At 40.9% G+C, this 27,343-nt stretch overlaps 1 protein-coding gene across 8 annotated transcripts in view; it reads right to left on the reverse strand.

Moving 5' to 3' along the window:
• The window catches only part of KIAA1217 (KIAA1217 ortholog), a 334,572-nt gene that overhangs the window by 81,782 nt on the left and 225,447 nt on the right, over positions 1–27,343 (reverse strand). For 7 of the 8 annotated variants that reach the window (XM_088160506.1, XM_088160497.1, XM_088160468.1 and 4 more), the window contains exon 3: positions 12,600–12,795. In XM_088160506.1, coding sequence (XP_088016632.1) covers positions 12,600–12,795 — 196 coding nt within the window. Of the gene's footprint in view, positions 1–12,599; positions 12,796–22,211; positions 22,293–27,343 lie in introns of all 8 variants that reach the window. The other variant, XM_088160491.1, reaches the window with a different exon arrangement.

Below are 27,343 nucleotides of genomic sequence, written 5' to 3' on the forward strand. Positions count from 1 at the left end.
CAATGCTTTAGGGCATTTCCTATTTGACAGAACTAACTGCCCACTTCTAAAAATAATTTTTGAGCATGACAAAATAAAGAGACTCAAAATCCATTAGTTAAAATCATTTACAACATTTTTCTTCCACACATTGTCCAGGTGGAATTCTGAACACCAACAATACCCACAGGCTCCACTTCATGTCAGCTGCTGGAGCTCTGAGGTGTGTTTTACCTCCAGCTAAAAAATCACTCCCATGGAGATTAAAGCAAGAAGAAATAGAATATAACTTAGGCACGGTTTTTATTAGGGCACATACGTCAGCAAAGCTGCTGGAAAGACAATTAAACACAAGGGATGTTCCTGCCTCCATGTACCCTCAAGTCCCTCTTGCACTTAGTTATGCTTCTGTTACAATGGATTTACCTGAAACATGAAGATTGTGCCCGTTTTTATGCAACACAAATCAAAGAGGACTGTGAAATTCCCTGCTGCTCTAGGGACAACATGTGTGAAGATGACTGTGAACAAGGTCATGACACCACAGTTTGGAAAGTGCACGTCAGACAATGCTGTGGCTCCCACTTCCAGGAGCTCTGAGGTACTGCCAGCCCTGAGCTGTCCTACAGCCACAACACAAACTATAATGTTAAGCCATCCCCTTTGTCATGTAGTATAACATAGCTGCAGAAATACCTCCGGAATTTTTTATTGCTCTCTCTCTCTTCCACCCTACAAGCACCAGACCACAGACTTAAACACAGGCCACAGCAGAAAACATTTACATGTTAGCAATATCAGCCTTGTAACAAATTGCTTCACAACATTCCAGTCAACAAAGAGGTATGCTTTATTGAAGGGAAATTAAACACTCGAGAGGCGAGAGAACGTGTTCAAAGAAAGGTTTACAAGCATCAAACCCAGATCTGATGATGATCCTGTGAACACACATGACTGCCCTTTCCTTCCCTACATACAGAGCTCTTTCAAAACACTGGATTTTCTGCTGCCTCTTTGTCAAGGGTCAGTGGCAGGATACGCAAAATATTTCATCATTTCTCTCAGGGCTGAGCCACATGAAACACAGCACAGTGCAGTGGAGGATGCAGAGTTAACCTGGCTGGGGGGCTGAGCCCATCAGCGCTGGGTTGGGGTGCCCAGCACAGCATTCCTGTGCCTTCAGCCAGCACAGCTCTGAGCTCCGCCACACACACCACCTTCACAGAAAGGCATTCAGCTCACACAGAGCTGCTGGGCTGCAAAACCCACCTGGGACATGCCCTCACAGTGTGATGATGAATCTCACCTGAACACAAGGGGTCGAGGCTGGCTTTAGAGCGAGGAGCTGCATAAGCACAGTGGGGCTGGCACAGCACCCACACTGACAGGACCATAACTCCTGAGTTACAGCTGTAAAGGTTTACTCCTTATGGCAAGAGCTGATGTCACGCAGGTGTCAGGAAACCACCCAGCTCACATTTCTCGGCACCTCCATCACATACACATTAGGGTGCTAATCTAACCCTGACTAAGCACCACGTTATCATGGTTATATTGCTAACAATGATCTCCATGCAGGGCAGCTTACATACTTAGGAGAACTTTAAGCACAATTAGCTTTTGCTTAAAGAACAAAAATTATCTTTAACAATTAATTATTTAAGAGAGGAACGTTAAATATCTGATAAAACAAGAATAAGTAAACAAACAAGTTTGTATCGTCTTCTGTGTCCTTTATAAGTATCTGTTAATTCTCTCAAACAATGGATTTTAAAAGGAAAAATAAAATTTCTCACATAATTCTCTTATAACGGCGAAGAAAAAACTGAGGCATAAAGTTAAACAACTCCTCAGTGTCATGAAATAAAATATAGTTAAAGCTTACATTTGAGTTCAGGAATTTCTTTTCTGTGAAGCTACAGGAATCTCTCTCTGTAGGCAAGATGTCTTGCAAATTTCTGCACTGAAATATCTTACTGGCATTTGGCAATACTTTAATCCAGCTGAAAAGAAGTATTAACTGATGATAAAATCTGTATTTGGCTGGTGTGGGATGCCTGGGCACTGGAACATTGAAACCTTCCCACAGAACCAAAAACCACTGGTGTGAACAAGGCACTCCTACTCTCTTCCAACACAGCTGTTGTATGTATCCTCTGGAAATTCTGTGTCAAACCTGAAAATTTCTAGTAATAGTAAAGCTGGTTAGACCACAGCAATCAAAACCTGGATGCATTGGGAACTCTGGACCTTCTTGTAATACAAGGTGCAAAGCAAGGTATAACTAAAATGGGGAAAATGCCATTAGATTAGTTTCACTTTTTACCCCTAACCATCAGTTACCCATATCTTTTTGAGAAGATGGACAGTCTTTTTCTTTTCACGCTGCTTTAGCTTGATCTTTCATCATAAGTCCATTGAGTCACTGTCTCTGTCTGGACATTCTCTCATGTTGAAGTCAGCATCAATGGTAACAAGCAAAAGTGAGAAAAAGCATCCTTGTTTCTTACTTACATTTATGTCAATCATTGCTTGAGACTTGTATGAGTTTTAAAAGCTAAGGATAATCTTTAAAGTCTCAATGATAACTGTTTTTGTTGGGGCCAGGCCTTCCCTCAAAAGTGCAGTTTAAAATTTTAATTTCTTTTTACTAAGATTTCAAGATACTTCCATTTTTCTTTGCTTTTGACAAAATTGTCATATATAAGATTGTAAGGATGGCATAGGCCCATATTGTTCTCTGTTCCCCATCCCTCCTTTTCCCCCCAACTATCTAATAAACAGAGCAAACACATATCACCAAATTCTGCCAAAGTTACGCAGACACAAGTTTATTATAGTAACAACTCTTGCTGCATGGAAGAAATTCCTCAATATGAAGTTCTTACTTTCCATACCCTCAAGACTTAACTCTCCTATTTCACCACACAGTTTCAACTAGTCTGAGGTCATTGCCATGATCCTCGTGGTATTTCTAGCCTGAAGCTCTCATAATAACTTCTGTTAGTACTCCCTCCTGAAAATCTGTCCTCCACATTCACAAAATGTTCTAGAAATATACTTAGCTGTCTACAAGTACTAAGAGAATAAAAAAAGTAGATATTTTAATGAATAAAAGCAATTACTTAGTTTATTTATTTTTTTTGCCCAATAGTCTGAAGAGATTTGTTCAAGGTATTAAGTTGTTTGATAACAGTTTTGACAAAAACAGGAACTGTTTAATTTAGTCCAGTATTACATTTTACTGCTATTTCATTCTTCTCTGCTACTTACAGTGACTTGCAATAATTTGTTACTTAATGAAAAAGACAGATGGAAAACTCAGTAGTCACATAAATTTCCTACCAAAATGTTATGAAAAATAAAGGTTTTTAACTGCCACTAAAATACTACCACTTTTCTACAAACAAATGCATTCAGTTGGCTAAGAAGAGTAAGTAAAAGCCAAACAGAAAATAGACAACTTTTTTCACCTAAAGAAAACCCAGTATTTCCCCCATATGATTCCTGATAAAACCTGTGAAAAAGCCTATTGCCAAAAAAAAAGAAACTTTGTCTATATACCTATATCAGCAAGTCCATCTACTGTGAACAGTTACTTCTATCATCTAGAGATTCTGAGATAACATTTCAGTTTAACCTAGTTCCCCAGGTGGAAATCAATGTTCTGGCAGGATGACTTTTGGACAACAATTGCATTCTGTTGCACAGAACAGCCCAACAGACCATCAATACTCTGAACTGACAAAACAGAGCCAGCAAACTGGGAAGAACACAAAACCCCTATGATACTGAGTGAAAAAATATTTTAAAAATTACAACTGAACAATTCAGTGAGATGAACAAGAAGTTTCATATGTACCAGAGCTATTTTTCAGAGGGCCCCTGCAGGCTCTGCCATGCTGCATTTACTGCAGTTCACATTCACCAGTTTAGCACAGTAAAACCTGAGAACCCCACACACACAGGCACAGAACATGCCCGTGCAGGCTTTGCTTTAGTCCACCAGAAGCTGAGCCCCTGACCTCTGAAGAAGCCATGGCTGGCTCCCAAAGGTGCCAAGCTGACCAGTGCAGTTTCCAAGGATGTGCCTCCAAAGGCTGTGCAGGTATGGGAAGCATTTAAGGCCACTGTAGCCAAAGACTTTACATAGGGGCATTTTTGTTAGTAATTTTTAAATGGGCAAAAGCAAAAAAGACAAGAAAATGTCAATTAAATTTCTTGGAATACTTGTTCTTCCTCTTGAATAAACACAAAGAGAGATCCTATCCAATTGTATTTCCTTTATGTATAAATCAGCTGTATCAAGTTCATTGTTTAAGCAATATCTATTTTTATAAACCCTGTTTTTAGTACTAAACGAGGCACAATCAATGTGTTCAAGGGCAGAATGTGGCCATTTTAATAATCCATAGCCATGAAGCATTAAAGTCATGTAGGCCACGCATAACTTTGTAATTTTGCTCCATTTACCAAATGTTCTGTATTTACAGCAGGAATTTTCTTCAATATTTCTGAAGTTATTTCATTTCTAAAAAGTTCACTGTCACTAGAAAAGTTAGAGGTTGAGCCATGAGCATTTAAGAGTATAGCTGGTTAGGGCACCACACCAAAAATTCACCACTGCAGGCTCTAACAAACAGCTTGACTTTGCATGAAGTTCTCACAAGATACTTCAGACAGGATCTTGGAACCAAGACCTTGGTTAGCATGATTAAGAAGAAGAATGCCAAGAGGACATTTCCTAGACTCACTCCAACTTGTCATTACCTTTAATGTATTGGGGAACCAAAACTGGACACAGTGCAACATCACAAACAGTGAGAAGAGGGGAATAATCACTTCTCTTGACCTGCTGGCTAAATTTTTCCTACAGACAGTGCTCCCTTGCTGCAAGAACAAGCTGCTAACACACAGTCACCTTGTTGTCATAGCCTAAGTCCTTTCTGCAAAGCTGCTACCAAGCCAACCAGTATTGTTTCAGGGCTGCTCTGTCCATGATGAAAGGCTGCATTTGCCTCTCTGGAATTTCTGCTATTCCATTTCTCTGGCTCACTGGGTCCTGATGAAGTGGCCATCTGACTACTGAGCACATCAAATGCTCTCTCAAATTTAGTGTCAGATTTGACCCTACTGCTGGTTTATTCCTTCCCAACAATGAGGTTTCTGTCAAAAATCACTGGGCCTAGAGTCCAGCCCTGAGGAGCACAGCCAAAACCCAGCTGCCAGTTACACACCCTGATGGCCACCCCTACCTCCCCCATATGGCTACAAGGAGGCTATGAGAGATATGAAAGGCCTTGTTAAAGCCAAGATAAACAACATCAACCACTCTGCCCTCATACCCACAGATGGTCTATTGATTACAGAAGGTAATTGGGCAAAGCAATGGTACAAGCACCTGTATGAAACAGTTAAGTAGTTAAAAAAATATCCAGGAGGGCTCCCATCTTTAGAGTTGCTCAGACCATTGCCCTTATTGTCCCAGGAGAGCACCCTAATCAGCAGGCTATCAACAAGCTTCTGAGGCAGTGATTATCCTCTTATCCTGCTTGAATTGGGTACTCTGTAGCCAGAAATGCAGAAAAGAGGTAGAGAGCAAGAACTAATACAAGAGGCAGTCTAATATGGTATCACAGAGATGACATTTTTTCTCTCTGGGAATAGAAACCTGAATTTAGGCTCAGCATAGTAACTATGCATTAGAATCACTACCTAAATATATAAACAGTATTGTGAACAAGGATTAAATCCAAGAGCTGTCCTCATTCAGGGACTTGCTGTCAGCCCTGGCAGCAAATCCTAAATACAATGCACTGAGGGACAGGCTATGCTGCTCTCCTTGGCTGAAGTCTTACACTTCTTACAATGTGTGGAATTCCAATGCACTTTTTTCCTTTGCATGCCCATGCCAAATGGAAGGCACTGGTGTTTGTGTGACTTACTGTATTAGAGATAGACTTACAAATTTTACCTAACACAAAAATTAGATGAGATTTATCCAAGAGTTAGCTCCTCCTGTATTAGATCCACCCCATCTGGCTCCATCTGGCCTCCTACCTTTCCTCTGAAGGAAGTACAAGCTATTCCAGCTGCCAAATCTGTCTTCCAGCAGACACCAAATGCTGAAGGCTCAAATTGCTCTTGCTAAATCAGAATATGAAGTGATGGTAGAGCTGGATATTATGTTACATTACACCTTTTGTGAAGGCATGACTTGGGATAAAGTGAAAAGCCACTGCCACCCTGACATAGCTTTACTCAGTTCATCCAGGTTGTACACTCATTACTCTACCTCTCCTATTATCTTCACCACTTTTCATTCTGATTTATTCATGTTGAAAGGTTCTGAAATAGGAGTATTTTGTCACTATGTATTACCCAACACAGTGAGGCACTGGTTTTGCTCAAGGTCCTTTAGTATTACTGCAGTGCAAATAAATAATAAAGGTTGCATTCAAAAGTAATTTAACAGATATAGCAGTGACAGACACAGAATTACATAACTAATGGGCTTGTTTAGTACACTGTACATCTGCTCCAGTATCACTGCAATGAACCCATTAGATCCATGTTGATACAACCTGCTGCAGCAAAATTCAGCTCCAGTGTGACACAGCATCTAAAATATCCTGCTTATCAGATTTTTGGTGGCAGACAGAATGTGCCTCTGTTGAGACAGCATGTATTAAATAGTATCTTGCTCCTTGGAAGCATTTTTTTCAGGTACTCACAAGACATTTTATTATAGGAGAAAAAATTCTTAAGTAAACAACAATTGTGGGCACAATTGCTAGCTAAGGAAGTCACATATTTCACTCTTTCATATACCTGCCTTTCACATATCCTGTAGAGACAACAAATGAAACAGAAAAAAACTCTGATAGGTCAATATAACTGCTTAGCTTCTTTTGCTCTTTTCGTACAAAACATTTCAGGTAAGAGGTGTGTGTTTTTTTCTTTCCAAGTGCAAACCCTTTCGCTATTGTAATTTGAAGAAATGGGAAAGAAAATAAAGTCTAGGAAAGCTGGAAGGAAAACTTGAGCTACATTAGAGTATTAAAATTTCCTAGAGTTTGAGTTGCAATTCATTAATTGGAACTAGTTGTTTCAGGCTGTTTTTCCTATAGACCTGTCAGTCCCTGTTAAACTATCTGACCATGACAGCAAATATTTACATGACCTTTTTTGCATGTTGGCTGCTTTGCATACACTATAAAAGGCAAGAGAGGGAAAAGTCTTTAAGATGACTGAATACATTGAAGTTATACCCAGCCTTAATTTGAAATGCACTTCCCAGAGAGTTCCTCTCCCATGAACTAAACTGAAGTTTTTGCTGACTTCATTAGGCTTAAATCATGCTCTAAGGAATCAGAGAGGGCAGTGCCACTACTAGCAAATCACAGGCTTCTCATATAAAGTTTGTGGCCATTCACACATCTTCTGATTTTACATGCCTATTTTAATTTCTAGCTCATAAATAGTAAGTAACAATTAACTTGCTCCAATATAATATGTGTCTATCTTTAGCATTTATATTTTTCTCTGTGTGTCTTACAATATCTTGCCTACACATGAATAGAGAGTTATTTCTACTGCTAGCTGAAAAACAATGATCTGTCTCTCTGCAGAGGTTTTACTATGAGTGAAATTGTCACTGTGGCCCTGACTTTCTTTTTTAACAGGCTTTGAGAAACATCTGCAAGAAATGCTATAAAAGATTGAGGCGTTATGATTATAATCAGTAATGGCATTTCCATATAAGGTGGCAGCAAACAAATTAATCAGACACTAAAATCTGTGCCTGCCAAAACTTGGGTTTGGGGGCTAATAAATAATAATCATCATACTCCATGATTGCTTAAAGACCCTCCCCATGCCAATCCTTAAGCATTTGTATAATTTTATTCCTTTATGTAATCCCTCCAAATGCAAATAAAATGCAAATGTTGGCAGGCTCAGACATTTCTGAAGAGGCCTTTTCACACCACCTAACTTTAGGCACAGGTTTAGCAGCAGGGAGCCCAGTCATCCTTTGCTCCTTATCCATCCGGACTGGAGTGGCCGGGCACCCTGGCTGGGGCACCCATAACGTTTCATCCTCCTCAGTCACTTCTCAAACCCAAATCTTTGTGCATTTATGGAAATTCCCCCCATATTGCACTGTATTTTTCCTCCACCCCACCCTGCACGTCCAGCCCCATCCTGCAGGAGCAGCAGCAGCTGTTGCTGCAATGGGAGGCTGTGACCACACCCTGCCCTTCCCATCGCTCTGCCTGCCCCGGTCCCTCCATCTCCACACAGGATGCCATGCCTGCCTGCACAAAGGATGCTGCCCATTGTTTGGACAGATGTACCACACTGGAGGCCACAAGTGAACGTGTTTGTCAGCCTTCATTTCCCTGCGGAGGTACCAGAGCAGGCCAGCAGTGAGCGGCAGCGCGGGCACAGGGCGCTGCTGGTGTAACCCCGCTGGATGCCTGTCAGGTTCTGCTTCCTCCAGGCAAATTGCAAGTGAAGTTTGCTGAAAGCTTTTGAGCACTTTCCAGGTTTCAGCTGATTCTCACTGACAGTTTTGCTAGATAATTTTTTTCCCACAGTTATCGCACTGGAAAAGCTCCCAGCTTTCAAATACGTATTTTAAAATACATTTAATTTTCTCTTGCACAGTGAATTCATTTATTTTAATATCTTGCTTTGTCTCCAGGTGCACAATGATGAAGCAAGTGTTGATTTCTGGTTTTCTCAGCCAAGAAAGACCTTAATTTCAGAAGCCGTGGCTGAAATTTCAAATGAGCCCACAATAGGAATACTGTTTTCTAGGTCAACTCCACGTGAATACCATGTCCTGTTAGATTAGTCCTGACTGACAAACCCATGATAGTGAGGTAGCCAAAATGCATTTGTGTTATTCCTTCTCAGGCTACGTATTAATTCAGACCACAATTTGAAAACAAACTGACTCATATATAGCTTGTAAAATAGGAACCCACAGAACAATTAGAATTTCAAAAAGAAAACATCAGTTTTTTAAAATGCATTTAGATATGCAACGTGAAACTAATTAAAGTTTGCAAAAGTTCATTATTCTCTTTGCTGAAATTATGTTTACTGAGGATCAAAATATAATTTTCTTTAAATTATATTAAATTAATAAATTAATAGATATGGAAAGGGAGGTGATCATACACAGATTATTTAAAATCATATGAATAGAAGTACATTCATGACACTTTTAAAACTGAAGTTATAAACAGTTTCCTGTTTTTTAAAAATAAACATTCCCCTTTTACAGTTGGAAGTAAAAGGACCACAGCATGGAAAGCATTTCAAAAGTAACATTTCAGAACATTGCTGATGGTGTTGTTAGAACACAGTGGCAGAAGAGCTCGAAAAGGACATTATTATAAAAGAAATATGCATAATATTAACAATAATAATAATAATAATAAACGGTACTATTTTGGAATACTTTTTATCTTTTAAAACATTTGGTATTAATTGGTTCCTGGAACAACTTGAAAAAGACAGCTTATGGGGTGATGACAATATATTACTTCCAATTTGACTAATATGATGATCCCTTAAGCCACACACATACCTCTGACTCCTCGTGCAATACAGAGAGAAAAGGCTCATTTTGCTCATTTCAAATAAAAAATCTCTCAACTGAAATGCTTCATATTACATTGCTTCCCTATTGTTTGTTTACTTTTTTCTTCCTCCTGCATTTGGCCTGTTCATGATGGGATAAGCTGGGGCCTTGTCTCTGGCACAGGAAAGACAGGGTGTTTTACAGGGTCTGAAATCCTGGCCATTAAGTCAAACAATGTATCTTCATGTGGCTGTTCTCCATTAGGGCCTGGACAACACATTTCAGTACATGCAAGAGTTTAAGAATGAACTACTTTAACAGTGAACTTATGGTCCTCCCATCTTAGCAAAGATACTATTGAACTGCAAAATTTCAGGGCAGCAATGTTAATCAAATGTCCAGGGTGGTTTTTGGATGAGCAGCAAGTGTTGTAGCAGCACTTCTAAGCTGAAGAAGAGATAACCTGAGGGAAATGACAGGCCAAAGAAATCAGGTGTGGCCTGGGGGAAGCAGATAGCAATCCAGTGTTTGCTGTCACTTCCAACACAAGGACTAGGGGGCATAACTTAGAGCTGATAAACAAATACCAAATAAAGCAACAGGAAAGCAATGGTTGGGCAGTAAACCAACAGAAACTTGCTGCCAAAGTCACAGATGAACTGTGGAGGATGTGAAAAATCTACATGGGAGTCAAAGGTGGACTGAACAAATACCTGGAGGAGACATCTCTTGATGGTTATTATACAGGCAGAAACCAAAACCAGGAAATCCCTAAGCTGAAGATACCTTGAGGCTGAGAACACCTGGGGGAAGGATCACACATACACACATAGAGGGAAGGGAGTTGATTCAGGACAGCCAGCACAGCTTCACCAAGGGCAAGTCCTGTCTGACCAAGCCAGTGGCCTTCTGCAGTGGGCTTCTACAGCAATGGACAAGGGAAGAGCCACAGATGTCCTTTATGTGGACTTCTGTAAAACCTTTGACATGGTTCCCACAACAACCTTCTCTCTAAATTAGAGAGAAATGGATTTGATGAGTGGACTGTTAGATGGATATTTAAGTGGTTGGATGGCTGCATCCAGAGAGTAGTGGTCAATGGCTCAGAGTTCCAATGGACATCAGGGACAAGTGGTGTCCCTAGGGGACTGTATTGGGACCAGTGTTATTTAATATCTTAAAAAATTACATGGATGAAGGGATTGAGTGCACCCGCAGCTAATTTGCAGATGACACCCAGCTGTGTGGCACTATTGACATGCCTGAGGAGTGAGATGCCATCCACAGGGACCTGAACAAGCTCAAGAAGTAGGCACATGGGAATCTCATGTGGCTTAACAAGACCAAGTGCAAGGTGCCCTGAGTCGGGGCAGACCCTGGTATCAACACAGACAGGGCGAGAGCAGCCCTGCCCAGAGGGGCTTGGGGGTTGTGGTGGATGAGAGGCTGGACATGACCCAGCACTGTGCACTCACAGCCCAGGAAGCCAAACGTGTCCTGGGCTGCACCAAAAGCAGTGTGGGCTGCTGGTGAAGGGAGGGGATTCTGTCCTTCTGTTCTCTTAAGACATCACATACAGTGCTGCGTCCAGCTCTGGGGTTCTCAGCCCACACAGTGGGACTGGACTGTGAGTTCCAAAGGCTCAACCACTTAACATCACATTGAAGCAAATACAAGTTTTACAGAAAATCCTGGGATGAAGTAAGCCGTACTGAGGATGCCCTAGCCAGTGGTGACTTATAGGCAGTATAGTATAGTAAACATAATAGTGCAGGTGTAGTAAACATACATGTGCTCTTAAAAACACCTTGAAAGCAAGAAGTTTTATCCAGGTTGAAGTATCACAGATTCCTCCCCCAAAAGCCCAACATATTGGTGGCCCAGCAGTCTGTGGGAGGGCAGCCACTTCGTGAGCTGACATGGACAGGGATCAGCTCCCTGTTTCCAGCCCCGCTGCTCTTCACTTTTCAGCTCTGGGAGAGTAAGGGATCCCTTCCAGCCCTGTTTTCTTCACGTTTGTTGTGTTGTTGTTGTCAGATATAATACTCTTGATAGAAACTATCTTAGATTATTGAGGGGCGAATAAACCACTGTGACAAGCTTACAAGCATGGTATGATTTACAGTCCAGTCTTCGATTTATGTCACTCTCTATACTGGGAGATGAGCCTACAGAAAAGCAGCATTTCAGTTTATTACCTATGAGCAAAACCTGCCTTCCTCAGCAACCCACACGAATTACATGCCTTCCCACAATGCTTTAACTGCCCTCTGGTGTCTTCCCTCAAAAGAACAGCCTTTACTCCTAGCATCCATCAGCTGAGCAGAGTCTTTGAGACAAAATTCACCATCATAAAAGGAGCTCTGGTTCACAGCTGGGCTGAATTCAACCCTGAGATAGGGGAAGAACGCAGGAATCAGAGCTGTCCACCTGGGCTGACACATCTCTCGTGTCACTGTGCAGACCGAAGGGCACTGCCCCAAAGTAAAGGGCATCTCCATCAGCATATCCATTCAAATCCCCCGCCTGGAAAGCTAGCACCACACAAATACAAACTTTTCACTAAGATGGACTACTAAGGCAATAATGTCTCTAGGTTTCTTTCAACTAAGTCTGACTTTGAAGAGATGACAAAGTGAAAAGACCTGTGTCTCCCGTCTGAAAATGAGGGCACAATCTTGTATTAAGTTCATTGCCAAATATTGTGCAGGCTTGGCAGGTGGTGTTTGCAACACTGGGTTTTAACCATTACTCAGCATATCATGTCAGGGCCTGCATCTCTCTCCTTGCATGTCTACTATGCTCCCATCACACTTTCAGGTCTTATGAAATAATTTCACCATTCCCCCCAAGTTACTCGGTATCCCACACCAAGTTCATTTCCAAAGAACAACCTGACATGCAAAAAAAAAGTGCTACTGAAGCCTTTACTTTTTCAACTCCAAGCTATTAAAAGTATTAAAAGACTGCTTTGAATCCACGAATGGTAAGCACAGAATGGAGGAGGAGTGGAGCAGGCTCTTACCCAGTGATCTTTCCTTGGTTTGGTTTGCCGACCGCACAACGGGAAGACTTGCCCGCGTGCGGCTGCCCCTCGAGAAGGGGGTTGGAGAGTCACCTTCAGACATGGCCTCTAAGGAATCAGCAGATGCTTCAGAGAGGTGTTCTGTGTGGTCACCCAAATTGGGCTGTGGGCTCTGGGACGGCTTCGGGCTTCTTGTCTGCAAAACAGAGTATTTCCTTATCAGTCTACTGAAACCAGAGTGTGGGAGGAAAAAAAAAATCAAAAAGAAGGAAGGAGTCCAAAATTCTTCAAATACTGGTATGCTGGAGGTCACTTCTGTGTAGATTATTTAGGAAAAGTGTCCTTGGACATTCTGCTGCAATTTTTATGGTTGCATATCCACGCTGCAAATTTTGTGGCTAACAGGGCCCTGAGGATAAGACATGTGCTGAGATGTACTGTCATGCCATTCTCCTTGTCCACACACACACACACACTAATTTTATCAAGTCTGCTAAGAAAAATCCTCTGAAAAGCAATACTGTAACAGAGCTGTAAAGCTATCAGTTTCATTATCTTCTGCTGTGCCATCTATGCAAGCTCCAGGTCATGCAGCAAAGCCAAAAGAGCCATCCAACATTTCTAGTTGAAATCACAAACAGTTATTTCATTTTTTGTTGCACCAGCATAAATCAGAACTGTCTTCGTTAACTGACCAAATTAACTATGACTTTTACTGGGAAATCAGTAAACTGATAAACACAGTTGCTGGGAAAAAGCCCAACTCTTTCAGCAGGGGAGAGATATGGTTTCATTTAAGCACTTCTACCAACTCTTCACTGTAGGATCTGCCTAGTAAAATCACACTCAATAGGAAATAAAATGTCCTGAACATTTTTTGCAAACTATAAATGACATTATAAACCTTTTCCACAAAAAGGGGTTGCTTTAAGAAGCATACTCAATACTGTGTAGTGAAACCCCCTCACAACCACATATACTATTGCTCTGGAGAAATAATTTCCTGGTCTCTCTCAATCAAACCATATCATAACAAACGGGAACATACAAAGCAGAAATTCAAAGCAAAGCAAGCTTACTAGGTTCCAAATCCAGTATGTAAATATGAACTTTATAGACATCTATAATCAGCACCAGGCACAAGATATCATTAAAATGATATGTTTTTCTCTCTCCCCTATCATTTAAGGTCAGATGCTATTACGTTAAAAATCCCCTGTATCAAAATCAACTTCAACTCTAGGTTTGAAGATGCTGTCAAGATCCAAAAAGATTATGCATCTTTCTGCAAAGCCAAGCTAACTAATCTTGCTGACATCTGTTTCTTCCAGTGTTTTTTTCAAGTGAAATGAACAAAACTCATTTCAGCAATAGCATGCATCACATAATATTCCTTATGAGACTTTGAATGTATGAAGAACTTCAGCTTTTATTTCATCTTCATTAGCTGGCTGTAGATGGCTGTTCTGGCCAAGCTGTGCGGTTGCTCACAATTTACAGTGATCACAAGAAAGTAAATCCTCCAGAAAGTCTCACTTTGTAAATGCTAATATTAAAATAGTAGGTACTATCCAATGTCCTGCAATGAAATTGTTCAAGAGCATTGAATTTTACGCAGGACTTAAAGCTAACAACATTTGCTCTAAAGCAAAGTATGCTTTGAAGTGCCTCTGACGTGGTCAGCACTAGTCTGCAGGTTGTAAATACAGGGACTTGTGCCAGGAAAGTTATGGAGGTGACAAGTGACCTGCAAACACAGAAAAGAATCTGATAAGTCAGTACTTCTCCATTCAGCTTTCCAAAATGGCTTGTGAACCATCACTGCTGAAGTATTTTGTTTACACAGGCATATTACGGAAGTATTACCAAGCCAAGACATTACAGCTCTGTAGTTCCTTGTAGTGATTAAAAACTTATCTGTATAAATACATTAATAGGGAGCTAGAAGGCATATAATTCTCCCTTTCTAGAAAACCATGACTAAAAGTAAAACAAGATTTAAAAAAAAAATAAAGGCAACAAAATCAATCTACAAAAGATCCTTAGTTTCAGAGTTTGTTGGGAAGGAGATTGCTTTTGTTTCATTAAGAAAATACATACCATATGAAAATACGGATCAAGCTTATTTTGCTTTTCTTTTGCTTATTTTTTTCTCTTCAATTTATAATAAAATAACCCCAAATGCCATTTGAGACTTGCAGTTGCATGTATATTGTTCATTGATAATATGAACAGATGTATATTTGAGCAGTAAAGGGACACTTCATTACCAAAATCAACAGACACAGATTTAGCTGAGCAGTTGCCCAGCGTGTCCTGTCAATGCACAGATGGAGCCAACCTCAGTGATGCTGTGTTTCTTTGGCTGTCCCTGGGGAAATGCTGTAGGACCTAAGACTCAGCATCCCAGATCCCCACAGATGACATGGTGTCATTACTGTGCTAAATCTGTTGGGTCTAGCTGAGATAATTTTCTCCATAGCAATCCTCACAGTGCTGTACCTTGTATTGGTGGCTAGAAAGGTGTTGATAACACACGATTATTTGTGCTACTGTTGAGCAGAGCATGCACAGCATAAAGGCTCCCTCCAGCATTCCCTCACTCACCCAGGAGGCTGTGGGTGGGCAAGATCTCGGCAGAGGAAGTAGTCAGAAGGGCTGACCCAAACTGACCAAAGGAATATTCCATACCATTTGATGGCTGTTCAGCAATAAAAGCTAAGAAAAAGGAGGAGGAAAGGGACCATTTGTTACTACATTTGTCCTATGGAGCAACTGTTACGTGTACTGGAGCCTGAAACCTCACTTCCTGGGAAGTGCCTGGACATCACCTGCTGATGGGGAATAGAGAATACTTTGTTTACTCAACATGTGGCCTTTGCTTTACTTTATTAAACTGGATTTATCTGAACCATGACATTTTTCCATCTTATTTTCTCCCCTGCACTCCAGCAGAGGAGTGGGGATGGAGTGGCTTGGTGGGTCAGCGAGGGTCAACCCACCACAGTAAAAAAGATCCTTTTTCGGCAGCCCTCATTTCTCACCATCAATGCTGCAGCTTTCTGAAGCAATCCAGAGGCACATCATGGATTCTGCTCAGATACAAAGCCCAGTCTTCCTCTTAATTCACCAGCTCAAATCCAAAGGAGTTTCACTCTAGTAAGTAGAGTGACACAAACATAAAGCCAACGCAAGCCATGACTGAGATCCACCAAATATACACATACAGTTTATGAAAGGCTTCAAGCTATTTGTCATTCCTAACTCCTGTAAACATTACATTCCAGGATTCTGAATTTTAAACAGATAATAAAAAAATTCTCAAACTCAGCAACAACACTGGGTATTCAAGTAACTGAGAGCCATGAGGGCATATTTGATAGGAAAGCATTTTTATTATTGGCAACAAGCACTAAGTTTGATGCTACTTAATAATCAAGTAGATTCCTCCGTATGACTTCTTAGGAAAACCAACCCATGCAATGGAGAAGGAACCAGCAACATTTACAGAGCTGTAGCTCCAAGTACTTGTAAAGATTTTTTAAGAAAGCAGTGCAGAAACCTTCAGCATTATCCGACCTTGCAACAATTATTCAGGATGTTGATTCTAATATCAAATAAGAAAAATAAGACAAATGTCAAAGAAATAATAATAATGACATTTTTTTCCACTGTAATGTTCACTAATATTAAAATGCTTAAAATAATACTTCAGTAGGTGACATTTTAAAGACTTTTTAAGAACTAGCACACAGTACAAGCTTTCACAAAATAAATGTGGACCCCAACAGTCAATGTTTCAGGACTCAACAGTACCCAACTAGAGTCACAGTCCAGACTGCTGCCATGTGAGTCAGAAAGGTGCTGTAGCAAAAACCCCTGAAATATTTAACAGCGAAGAAAACTCAAGATATGTCCACTAAAGGAACAGCATTATCCAAAATTAAAATGTGTAAATAGATACTTCACAGAGGCAGACAAACCCAAGGAAATGCTGGCACATTTTGAGCCACCTTGGGGATAAATGCCAGAAAACAGAAGGAGGTTCAGAACGAGGCAGCAGATCTCTCCTCCCTCGGCCAAGACCAGTTAGGTTACATTTCCTCAGCCAGAAATGGTCTTTCCCCCTCAAGCTTTATGTTAGGAGGCACTCCTCTGCATTTTTCTTTGTGCAATAGGGTTCATCTTTCAGCCAGCTGAGAAGAGCTGACCCTCCTCAAGGATTTCTCTGATAAAAGATATTGTCTGTGCTAATTGGGTTACAAGATCATTAGAAACGACAGGCCAAAATAAGGATGGATAATCCTGGTGCAAACTTACATGCAATTACACAGTGCTTTTTGATTACTCTTTTACTTAGGATATGCTACTTTAATTACAAGGATACAGATCCTTGTAACCTTTTCAGGGTATATATTTAAGTGTAGCACATGGAACTAGCAATTACAGAAGATACAGTGTCTTTCAACCACTCTTGGGATTTGACAAAGAATTAAAACTGTAGTTAATCATGCCTCATGACTGACATCTGTCTGCTACAGCTTGGCAAAACAATGCACTTCCAATACATCTGCTTTTGTCCTTTCACTGACTCAGAAAAAATAAAGAAAAAAATTCAAGGCTCTTTAAATGCAGTAAATTTGCAAATAATTAAGAATGAAGTCTGAAAGCACCTGAATAAGGAAAAGTGAAATACTGCAGAGATGCCAATGTAATGGGCAGTCATGGAGTACCAGAGATTTTCATCAAGTTCTCTGACTGCCTCTACCTCCCTGCTCACATTTGTCCACACTAATGCTCTCATGCTTTTGTTCTAGCCAGTTTTATGTTTCTGCTCTTCATAGTGTTCTTCTATGCTCATTTCCAGTTATTTTTTATACTAATCTATATAACAGAAACCTTTTTTCCCCTCTTCCTTTCTCTTGCAAATTTGCTTCATACATTTCCAAAGACAAAACAGAACTCAGAAAAAAAAATTGCACAACCTGAAGAAAGTTTTAATTTCATCTCTTGATCAATTCCCACTTTTAATTTCTTGTTTCCAGGAACTTCCTTAACCCTTATCTTGACAGAAACTTATCTATTCAGGAGAAGAATCTCATGTCTTGGAAGTTGTTAGCACTCCTGGCAGTGTACAAATGGTAAACAAAGATACCAAAAAATAAAACAGAGGTAGTAAAATATATTTTTCCAATCATGTACTCTAAAGAATATAGCATAGGCAGCCCCTCTCCCCGCACATTTAAGAGTCTTCTTGACATTTCAAATAGAGAGGAAAAATTAGTAGAATAATGGAAGCCTACTCTTCTTGACCTTAAAGTAAACCACTTGTCCTGTGACATGTGCCAAAGATGGATACAGGATATGTGACAGACTGCAAACAGGCATATAAACAGGCTGTGTTCATGTATGATGAGTTTATTAACTTTAATACTCTAAAGCTTTGCCACAGCACATGAATTCTTACTACTGCAACAACACTTCATCACAATTGTGTTAGATCCACATTATTGTTGTCTGAAGGATGGATCTGCTTTTTCCACAGATACAGAGTCTCAGGGTTTCCGTATTAACGCAACAGCAGGGTTTTACTTGTCTGGACATGCTACTACTGACACATTTCTGTTGAAGAGAAAGCTAATACTACCCATATTATCTCGTTTTTAATAATTTTCTGTATTTTTCCACAGCACTTTCTCAGAAAAGTTAAATGCTTATACAAGTCTGTATAAACTAAAGTTCATTCTACCTCTGTGCAACTGATGTCTTTGGACACTCTATCTCACTGGGGGAGTTGGGGGTGGGGAGATGACTCAGCAGCTGAATGCAGCATTAAACCATCTCTCATGACAAGCTCACTTCTGTATTTTTGGTGCTGTTTCACCATTACAAGATGCAAAAATCTGTGGCATCTTTCTTTCAGACTCCATCAGCTGGAAATGCCACGAGCAGGCACATGCCAGCATCCGTGTTCTCCAGAGCTGAGCAGAGTGGGAGGGCAGCTGCCCACTTCCCTGCATGCACACCCTGCAGGTGTTGGTTATACTCTTCCCCGATGCCTGCTCATGGACTAACATATGTCTCTAGCTTTCATTTCTCTATTTCAACCCCAAACTTTTCACTATTTTCTGTTGAATCAACAACAACGAATTACAAAACCACTTCTCTCTCACAAGCATCTCAGTTTAGTGGCAATACTGATTTCTACGGTATGAACGGCCAGAATTATTTCCTCTTTGATAAGGAGAAACCTATGCCTGAGCCGTGGTTGCCCACCGCCCCTAGACTGAAGCAAGGAACCCCACTTGCCTGGAGCCTCCCTGGCGTGGGGGCATGTCCAGCGCTGGATGCTGCCCGAGCTGCCCCTTCCCTGCAGCCCTGCCGGGCTCCTCCTGTCCCCGGCGGTCCCGGGGGAAGCCTGAGCTCGCCATACTCACACAGGAGTGATGCCAGCAGAGTACAAGCCACAGAGCCCTCCCCCGGCCACCTGCCGTGCGGTCATTGAGCCAAGCCATGAATTCAGAGTACTGTGAACCTGAGGTACTGCCCCAGAGCAGAGCTTCACACGCTCTGAGAATGGGAGGAAACAGACCCAAGAGAACTTTTCCAAGTAAGGTAAAAGAAAGCATTCCTCCTCCCTCCCATGGTGAACGAGGAGGGGAAGATAACTCAGTCATCAGCACCAGTAATGCTCAGTCACAGCCATGCACTACTGTCATTGTCACAGCATCAGGATGCTCCAACGAGTGACCACTTAATTTAATGAATTTATTTGAAGGCAAAACTCCTGTCTGCTTATAACATGAGGATCTTTATCACCACTCTGTATTCACTGATGCTAACCCCAGTTTCTTCCACCTAGTGGAAGAAAACCATGTCTAATGATGTGACAGAGTTTATCTGCCATATTTTTAGGTTGCAATGATATTCAAATCATCCTAAAAATCTGCACGTTTTCCCACGAGCCTAGCTAGCTCCTGTTGGTGGCCAGCTGCATGCTCCCTGCTGTGGCAAGCTGCCAAAACTCATTTCTTTTAATCCTGAGTGCTGTGAATCACGGGCAGGACATCCACAGGCTGCTCCCCCTTGCAAAGACCATAGCTTGCTCTTTAGCGGGTTGATCCCCAGAGTTAGCAGAAAAAGCTTTTCATGAAACTCTGTTGTAAATGACTAACATAAAACAACATTTTCGAACCTTTTTTTTTTTTTTTTAAACTGTAAGCACATAGATAAATTGAAACCTGTTTTTCAGGAAAGCTGTGTGTTTATAGTAAAGATATTCATTAGGAGCAATAAAAGCTGTAGGTGCTCAGCACTTACGCTGCCAGACCTCTTATTCAGATGTTTAATTGCAGGAACTTGCATTTGAAAATGCTGCCCTAAGGAACTCAACAGCCTGTCTAAGAGCAGCTTAATTGGTCCGGACAAGTCCAGACTGAAATATGCAACATGCTGTGGCATCGCTTTGGAATACATGTAATATCAGAAAACCCCAAGCCATCCACATTAAAGTGTAAAAATATTTCACAGTGTGTTTCTGCCCAAATCCAAGGCTTTTTTTTTTTTTTTTTCTACAAATGCCTGCCTGAGATTTGAGGGTAGAAATTGAAGCAAAACAACATAGAAAACTATTAGTCACCCACTAATAAAAAGCAAAAGTCATACTTAATGAAAGAAATTTTTAAAATAAAATCATTTATCTCTCTGCTTTATTCTAATTCTCTGTCATGTGAATAATTTATTCATACATGAGAGTCAAATTTAAAAAACCACAGATCACCTCACTATTTTTCCCTGCAAAGGGCTCTACGGGTCCATCAGTTTTCCTCAGAGCAAAATTTTGTCTTTCACAGTCTCTATCATATTCTTGCATCACAGCTTCAGTTTATTATTACTTTGTTTAAATAAGTTATCCATAAATTCCAGCCTGGACATCAGCATTTGTCTTAATTAAAACCTTATGGCAGTTTCAGTTGGAAGCTATTTTTCTTTTCCCTCCAGAAAAACTCTACTGTGAAGTATTCACAACCCAGCAGGACCCTTTGTTCCATCCAGGAGATGGCTGCGTTTCATCAGCAGCGGGTGAGGTAACTCCTACCTACACAATCCCCAAAATCGCCATGAGAACTGTGAAGATTAAAAGGGATGATTTAAACAAAAACTGTCATTATGCTGATTAAAGGGGAAAGATCTCTACATGCTTTAAACCACATGCAAAAACCGAGGGGGGGGGAAAGAATATATAGCAGATGCCTAAATATACCTAGGGGATGGCGAGTTCTGATTCAAGGAGATTATTTACCCATCCCTGTTCTCCCACACACGTCCCTAAGGAGAACAGGAGGAGGGTCTGTTTCTGTGATGTCTGTTTCCCAAAGCAAAGCAACACAATACAACGACCCTGGAAAAACCTGTTTTTCTGTGTTTCTACAAGCTGAGCAGGCGCTCTGCATTAACACAGTATTTTACAAATTCCCAAAAAAGAGCGCGATGGACACGGGGCGGGTGATGGGAGCGAGGTGTGCAGGCAGGGCACAGCTCCGCGGGCTGATCTACAGCCTCTACTCGTGGGAGTAAACGTGTTGTAGGACTTCCTACAGCTTGGTGCTCTGGCACCTGCGAGAGTTAGGGGGCACTCGCAGGAGAGAGGTTGTAGAAGCTTCTGCTGCTCCTCTCTCCCAACTTGTCACCTTGCTCTTTGGCTTCTTTTTCCTTCCCTCCAGGCCACCTTGGCCAGGGAAGGAGAATCCTTCCTGCTCTCCACACCTCAGCCTGCCCCACCCTTCCCTGTGGTCGGCATGTTTATTGGCCTCCTTAAATCCTCACAGGGGAGACACAAACCAGGTGCAAATGAGCCGGATGGCAGGCAAATGCCCACCTGCTCCCACCACGAGTTATCTCGGTGCTTTTTTTGGACTGCGGTACAAACCGTGCAGAGGCACCTTCTATGTGTGCATCTACAAGGCCTGCACACATTCACTGCCTCCCTGAGGGGGAAAAAGGTAGCTCGTGTAGACATCCATTCTGTACGGCGTCACAAGCCATCTAGAAATGCTCTCATCTGTTTTCATCAACAGGAGGAAAGGTAAGATACAGGTGACTTCAGAGGTGCACACTGTGCATATAAGATAATTCTGCAAGTTGCAGAACTAAGATTTTTTTTTTTGCATATTCAACACAAAAATATTTACTGCTCTGCCCACAGAGCTGTCCTTAACTTTGCAGCAAGACTTTTACCACCTAGGCTAGTTCAAAGTATGTATAAATAGAAATATAAAGTTGGAACTGGGACAGTGTTTGGGAATCACTTATCTAGGCTCTCCCATTGAATTTGGGTGGATTTCAGAGCATCTAATACAAGAACTTCATGTCTATCATGCCATTAAAGGGAAAGTCAGAATTAAAAAAATTTTCAGAGGACGCACATGCATCACACTCCCATATGCAAGTAATCTATATGCATAATACTTGATTGCTGTGAAATACACAGAGACAAAGCATGCAGATTCATATTTATTTGAAAACTTTAGTTGTGAAGCAAGGCACACACAATTAAAGGGTAACAAACTCAATTCACAGCAGAGTGCAGAAAAAAGAAAGTACAGTACTAACTCTCTGAGAGGATTCAATTTTCATCATGTACCTTTGAATGTCAAGTTCTGAATGAAGGGAGACCAACATGCACTGCAAAACCTGTGGATCAGAGAGAAAAGAAGGGGAGGGGGAGAGATAATTGTTAACAGGAAAAGAAAAAGGAGAACAATAGAAGTTAAAAAAGAATAACCTGTACATACTGAAAGTATACTGAATGAAGAGAAGAGAAGAGAAGAGAAGAGAAGAGAAGAGAAGAGAAGAGAAGAGAAGAGAAGAGAAGAGAAGAGAAGCACTGAAAAACAATGAAGGAAACACATGGCAGACAACAATATGCTCTATCAATACTTAATATGCAATATACTCAGAACTCTTGCTGGACTCAATTCAGATGTGCTACATGTGGTTGTATGTCAAAGAAAGCAAGAAAGCTCTAATATAAGTTAATGGCTGAAAGCTGAGCCATAGAGATTCATATAAATATATATATATATATATATATAAACCATAACTGACAAATAACAAAACATTCTTCCTGAGAAATGATACAACCCTTGGCTGGAGTCAGCAGCAGTCATTACACTTTTGTGTTTGTTTCACGCTTACTACAGGGACATGGAATCCTTCAAGCAGAACTCAGAAATACTGTGTAATTCATGAGTAACCACAACTTTTAAAAGAATAAGAGAAACTATGGTATGAATAAAAGCTCTTTGCCAATCACATCTCTCTTTACTATTCTTCCTCTGATCTTAAACCCCACAGAATGTGAGAATTTGCTAAAAGGAGTTTAAGGGCCAAAAAACCCAACCATTTTTTTCCTCCAACACATGAACAAGATGCTAATTGGAGGGGAAATTGCCTACTGCTGTTTGAGTTCACAGAGGTGGAGGCCCCGTATTTTCCTTAATCTTCATTTGCCTGTGGGTGAAGGTAAGGGAGATTTTTGTAGAGTGCTCCAGAAAACTTTCTCTAAGCCATCAATTCCTCCTTCAACAGAGTCAGGCTCCCACAACTGCTGCTTCCCTGTTCAGAACATGCAGCTATTCATACCAGGCAAAGAAATGCAACTGCTTTAACAACAAGGACATCATTGTTAAAGAATCTTATTTAGCAAGTAATTATAATGCCAACATCACAATTAAGAGAGTAATTCAAAAAACCTTTTGAATTTTACAAACCCAGAGGATATGAGCATGTGAAAGCTGATTCTGGGGATGAGATAAGCAACTTATAAGTATGCCATGATTTTTCATGCTTTTGTCCGTTGGATACTTTGGAAGGGCAGTACCATTTTATTTTAAAGAGAACAATAGATCATTTTTCTCCCTATGCTAACTGCATCATTTAGAATTGTTCAAGTAAAATGTGATTTTTACAAATAAGCTATTTATGCAAACACAGTACAAATTAAATGTAGCCTTCCGGCAACAGTTGGAAACATTCCAGTTCCAAACCACAAAGACAAAACAGTCTGTTGCTAATGTCTCGGTAACACTGAAACTGTATTGGGGTTTTTCATGTTTATATAATGTTACCACCCCACATATGCAAACCTGAGAAATCCTCCTTGGCTTTTATTAAACAATTCTATTTAAAAAGGAAAAAAAAAAAAAGGATTGTATAAGACCAAGTCCCTTCTCAATGCCAAACAGACAAGGCTTCCAAGGGAAGAAAAACCTTCCTGCATGTTTCCTTGACATTCAGACATCATTACACATCAAACCACACGTCAGAAGGGACATTACTCTGCCCAACGGCAGCATTAAACTTGTGCAAATCACCCCTCCTAAAGCTGCTGCATAGGATCAACTTGAGCTACTTACTTTCCTCAACCCTTGGCACCTCATGGAGGATTACAATTGTGTCACTTTTCTCTGGACTTTCCCAGTCCCAAAGGAAATGAAACATCAATTGTGTCCTAAGGGTGGGTAAGGAAACGAAGATGTTTGAGGAAACCTGCAACACTGATCACTCTGAATCCCGAGAAAATGTTGCCTGTATCCCTAACTCTTCCCCTCCTCTCATCCCAACACGGTATTTATTTTAAAGCAAGTAGATAAATTAAGATATGCAGTTAAAATACATAAAATGAGTCCACCTTAGATCCAGAAGTCTCTCCCTCCTCCTGCAGGAATTGGTTTGAAATCATACGGATATGCTGCTGGATTAGGAGCTAGTGTTCTCTGAATAAACACAGTCTTGCAGGAAAAAAAGAACCACACACAAATCCAGAACCACAACAGCAGTGCAGCAAGAGGCTTCTTCAACTCCTGCATAAGGCAGCAGCAGGAGATTAACAAGGTGTCCACGGTATTATGTAGCAAACTTCAGATCTCCTAAAGAAGATCCAGACATGCCAGTGTGGGAGAAATATAATTAAGACCATTACTGCAGCCCACGTAAAGACCTTATTATGAATGAAATTTGAAGACATTTGGGTCTGAATCCAAACCTGAAGTATGGCTTCCTTTGGAACTTTCCAAAATATTTCTTAACTGTCTGCATTCCTATCCAAACTCAACACCACACTGATGCCTTCATCAGCACTCCACTAACCTCAGGGTATTTAAAGATGGAAACCGAAAATGATCTCTTTTTTCCTTCTAGATTGTAGAGGGGTATGATTTTTTTTCCATCTATCAGCATGCATATGGATATATATATAGTCCACAATGATGGGAAATGATTCCAAGGAGAGCTTTGCAATTTCCAAATGCAGCAAGGGCTGTGATCTCTCGACTCCAGGGACAGGTTACTGGGACAATTTCCAGTCTTCTGCTTCCCTCACCAACTCTGTCATTGTTCCAGAGAAATGAGGCATCAAAACAAGTACCCAGCATGAGGAGAGAAACAGGATGTTGGAGCAAACATCACAGAAGAATAAAAAGCCCTGGACTTGACTAACTAAGAAATAAAGAATTGTAGAGTGCAGAACAGTCAACTAACGTGCTCTGAGCAACCTCTGCTGGCCAGCAGATAGGATCCCATTCCTTCTCCTAAATGGAATTGTACAAAGCCTGTGATTTCATTCACATCTATAGTGCAGATCCTTAGCTGGCTTGAATGAATATTACTCGACCAGCTCAAACAGTGCAAGGAAAACCTGTGAAAGGTGGGCCTATCACATGCCAATGAGATGGAAAAAAGATAGGGATTTCCATTTTATGGTAACCAAGTACCCTCAGAGCACAGAAGCTCCTGTTGAAACTAGTGTTATGTTTTTATGAGTTGTGGAAGTAAATAGTCAGAATACAAGAGGCATCAATGCTCGTACATATTGGACTGGCATGCAAAGAAACAGATTAATACAGACAGGCAGACATATAAAAGTAATAAATTAAAAATCAACAAAAGAACACAAGTAGTCTCCTCTGGAAAAAGGTGGAAAATACTAGAGGCCAGGAAGAGTGGAAGTTGGGGCTAGGACACAACACACAACTAAGAAATGGTTGCAGTGTGTCACTACTGGCAGGTATGAGCAGGAAGGGGTGTTACATTTGAGAAAATTTTGGGAGCCAGACATCTTTGTAACGAGAACAGTACCAGAGACAAAGGAAACAGCTGCAAAACATGTTGCTTTTGAACTTTAAACCTAAATGGAACAAGTGGTGGCCCTGGAAAAAGGTGCAGAAGGCTAAGAGTCATATGAGAAAAGCAAAGTTTTCCAGGAATGTGCTGAATGTTATCAAACAAAGCTGTAAGAAAAGTCTGGTGAATACCACTTGTAAGGTAGTGCCCAAAGGAATACACAGCAGCTTAGGGAGGACAAGGATTAATACCTTGGGGCTGACTGACTGTATTAGTCATTATCCCAGGGCCCTCAAAACAAGGGTTAATGAACTGCAAGTCTGCCTTGTGGGATCTGCTTGCTAAGCAGATCAAAGGAATGTATTCACCATTTTAAGCAGGATCAGACCTGTTGAACACTGAAATTCTGAGTCTCCAGAGGAAAACGCAGATGCTTGAGACATTTGTGTTGATGATTTAGTAGGAGACATCTGTCCCCCTGAGTCAGTCTGAAATAATGTCACAGAAGGGTGTTAGGAGCACAATGTGCTCCCTCCGCAGGAATGCAGCACTGCTGTTCTGGCTGGCAGTGACATACAAGCTGAAATGCCTTTTCACTGGCAGTGCTGCAAAACAGGAGCATGTTAAGTTTTCCCCTTTTTTTTTCAGTCTGTGTAATATGCCCTTGATTTATGCATCTGATAGATTTCAAAAGGGAAGTCCTTACAAAAGCAGAATACATTAAACACACTACATTTATCATGGGTCACCCAGGAAGATGACACTGTTGTTGAGAAAAAAAGCAGCTAAAATCAGAGAAATGCAAAGGGGGGCTAAGCCAGGACCCCAGGACATTAGGATGACAATTAGCGTTCCTTAGGTTTACAGTCTCCGGGTGAAATCCTGCTGAGACATGCAATCAGCTGAAGCTGCAGGGAAATGATAATGAGAGCACAAAGGGCTTGAGATGAGTATGTAGATGATGATATACAACTAAATGAGATGCTGACTCATAAGTCCTCTAAAACAGCTTGAAACTGAAGGAAGGAAATGAGGATCAACTGCCTATTTCCTGTGCGCAATGGTTTTGTGGGGAGGGTGCGAGAAAATGGTGTTTCTCAACAGCGCTGGGATGGGAAAAAGTCAGGATAGTAACTCAGCTGGGATCAGGCCAAAGAGGTTCTTCCAACAGAAATGTTAAGCACACAAGTTTCTGCCAAAGAAGGGAAAGGGTGCAGTCTTTTGTCACATGAAAACACACTCAAAGTGCAGGATCAACAGCAGGCAATCTACACACAGCACTTAAACAACTGCGGGGAGGGGGGTGACACACCACAGTGGTGATGGCCAATGACAAATGGTTCCAAAGGAAGCATGGAAACAAAAACTGGTGAAATTCAAACTAGGAATGCACTCGGAGAGATAACAAAAAAGAGGTCTGCACAAAACATTGATTTCTTATGTTTCAAGATTTACATTTTCCAGCACACTCTAAAACTCAAACTGCATGCGCTCTTTGGCTCAAACTCATTGAACATTACAGCTGAAAATGAGATATGTTAATCAGCCTAACTATTTTGGTTTTGATTTCCAAAAGCAACAAAGAAGAAGGGTCATCTCTTCATTGCTGATTTCATCTTCTT

This window comes from Sturnus vulgaris, chromosome 1, assembly GCF_052056855.1.
Source record: "Sturnus vulgaris isolate bStuVul1 chromosome 1, bStuVul1.hap1, whole genome shotgun sequence".
Lineage (NCBI taxonomy): Eukaryota > Metazoa > Chordata > Aves > Passeriformes > Sturnidae > Sturnus > Sturnus vulgaris.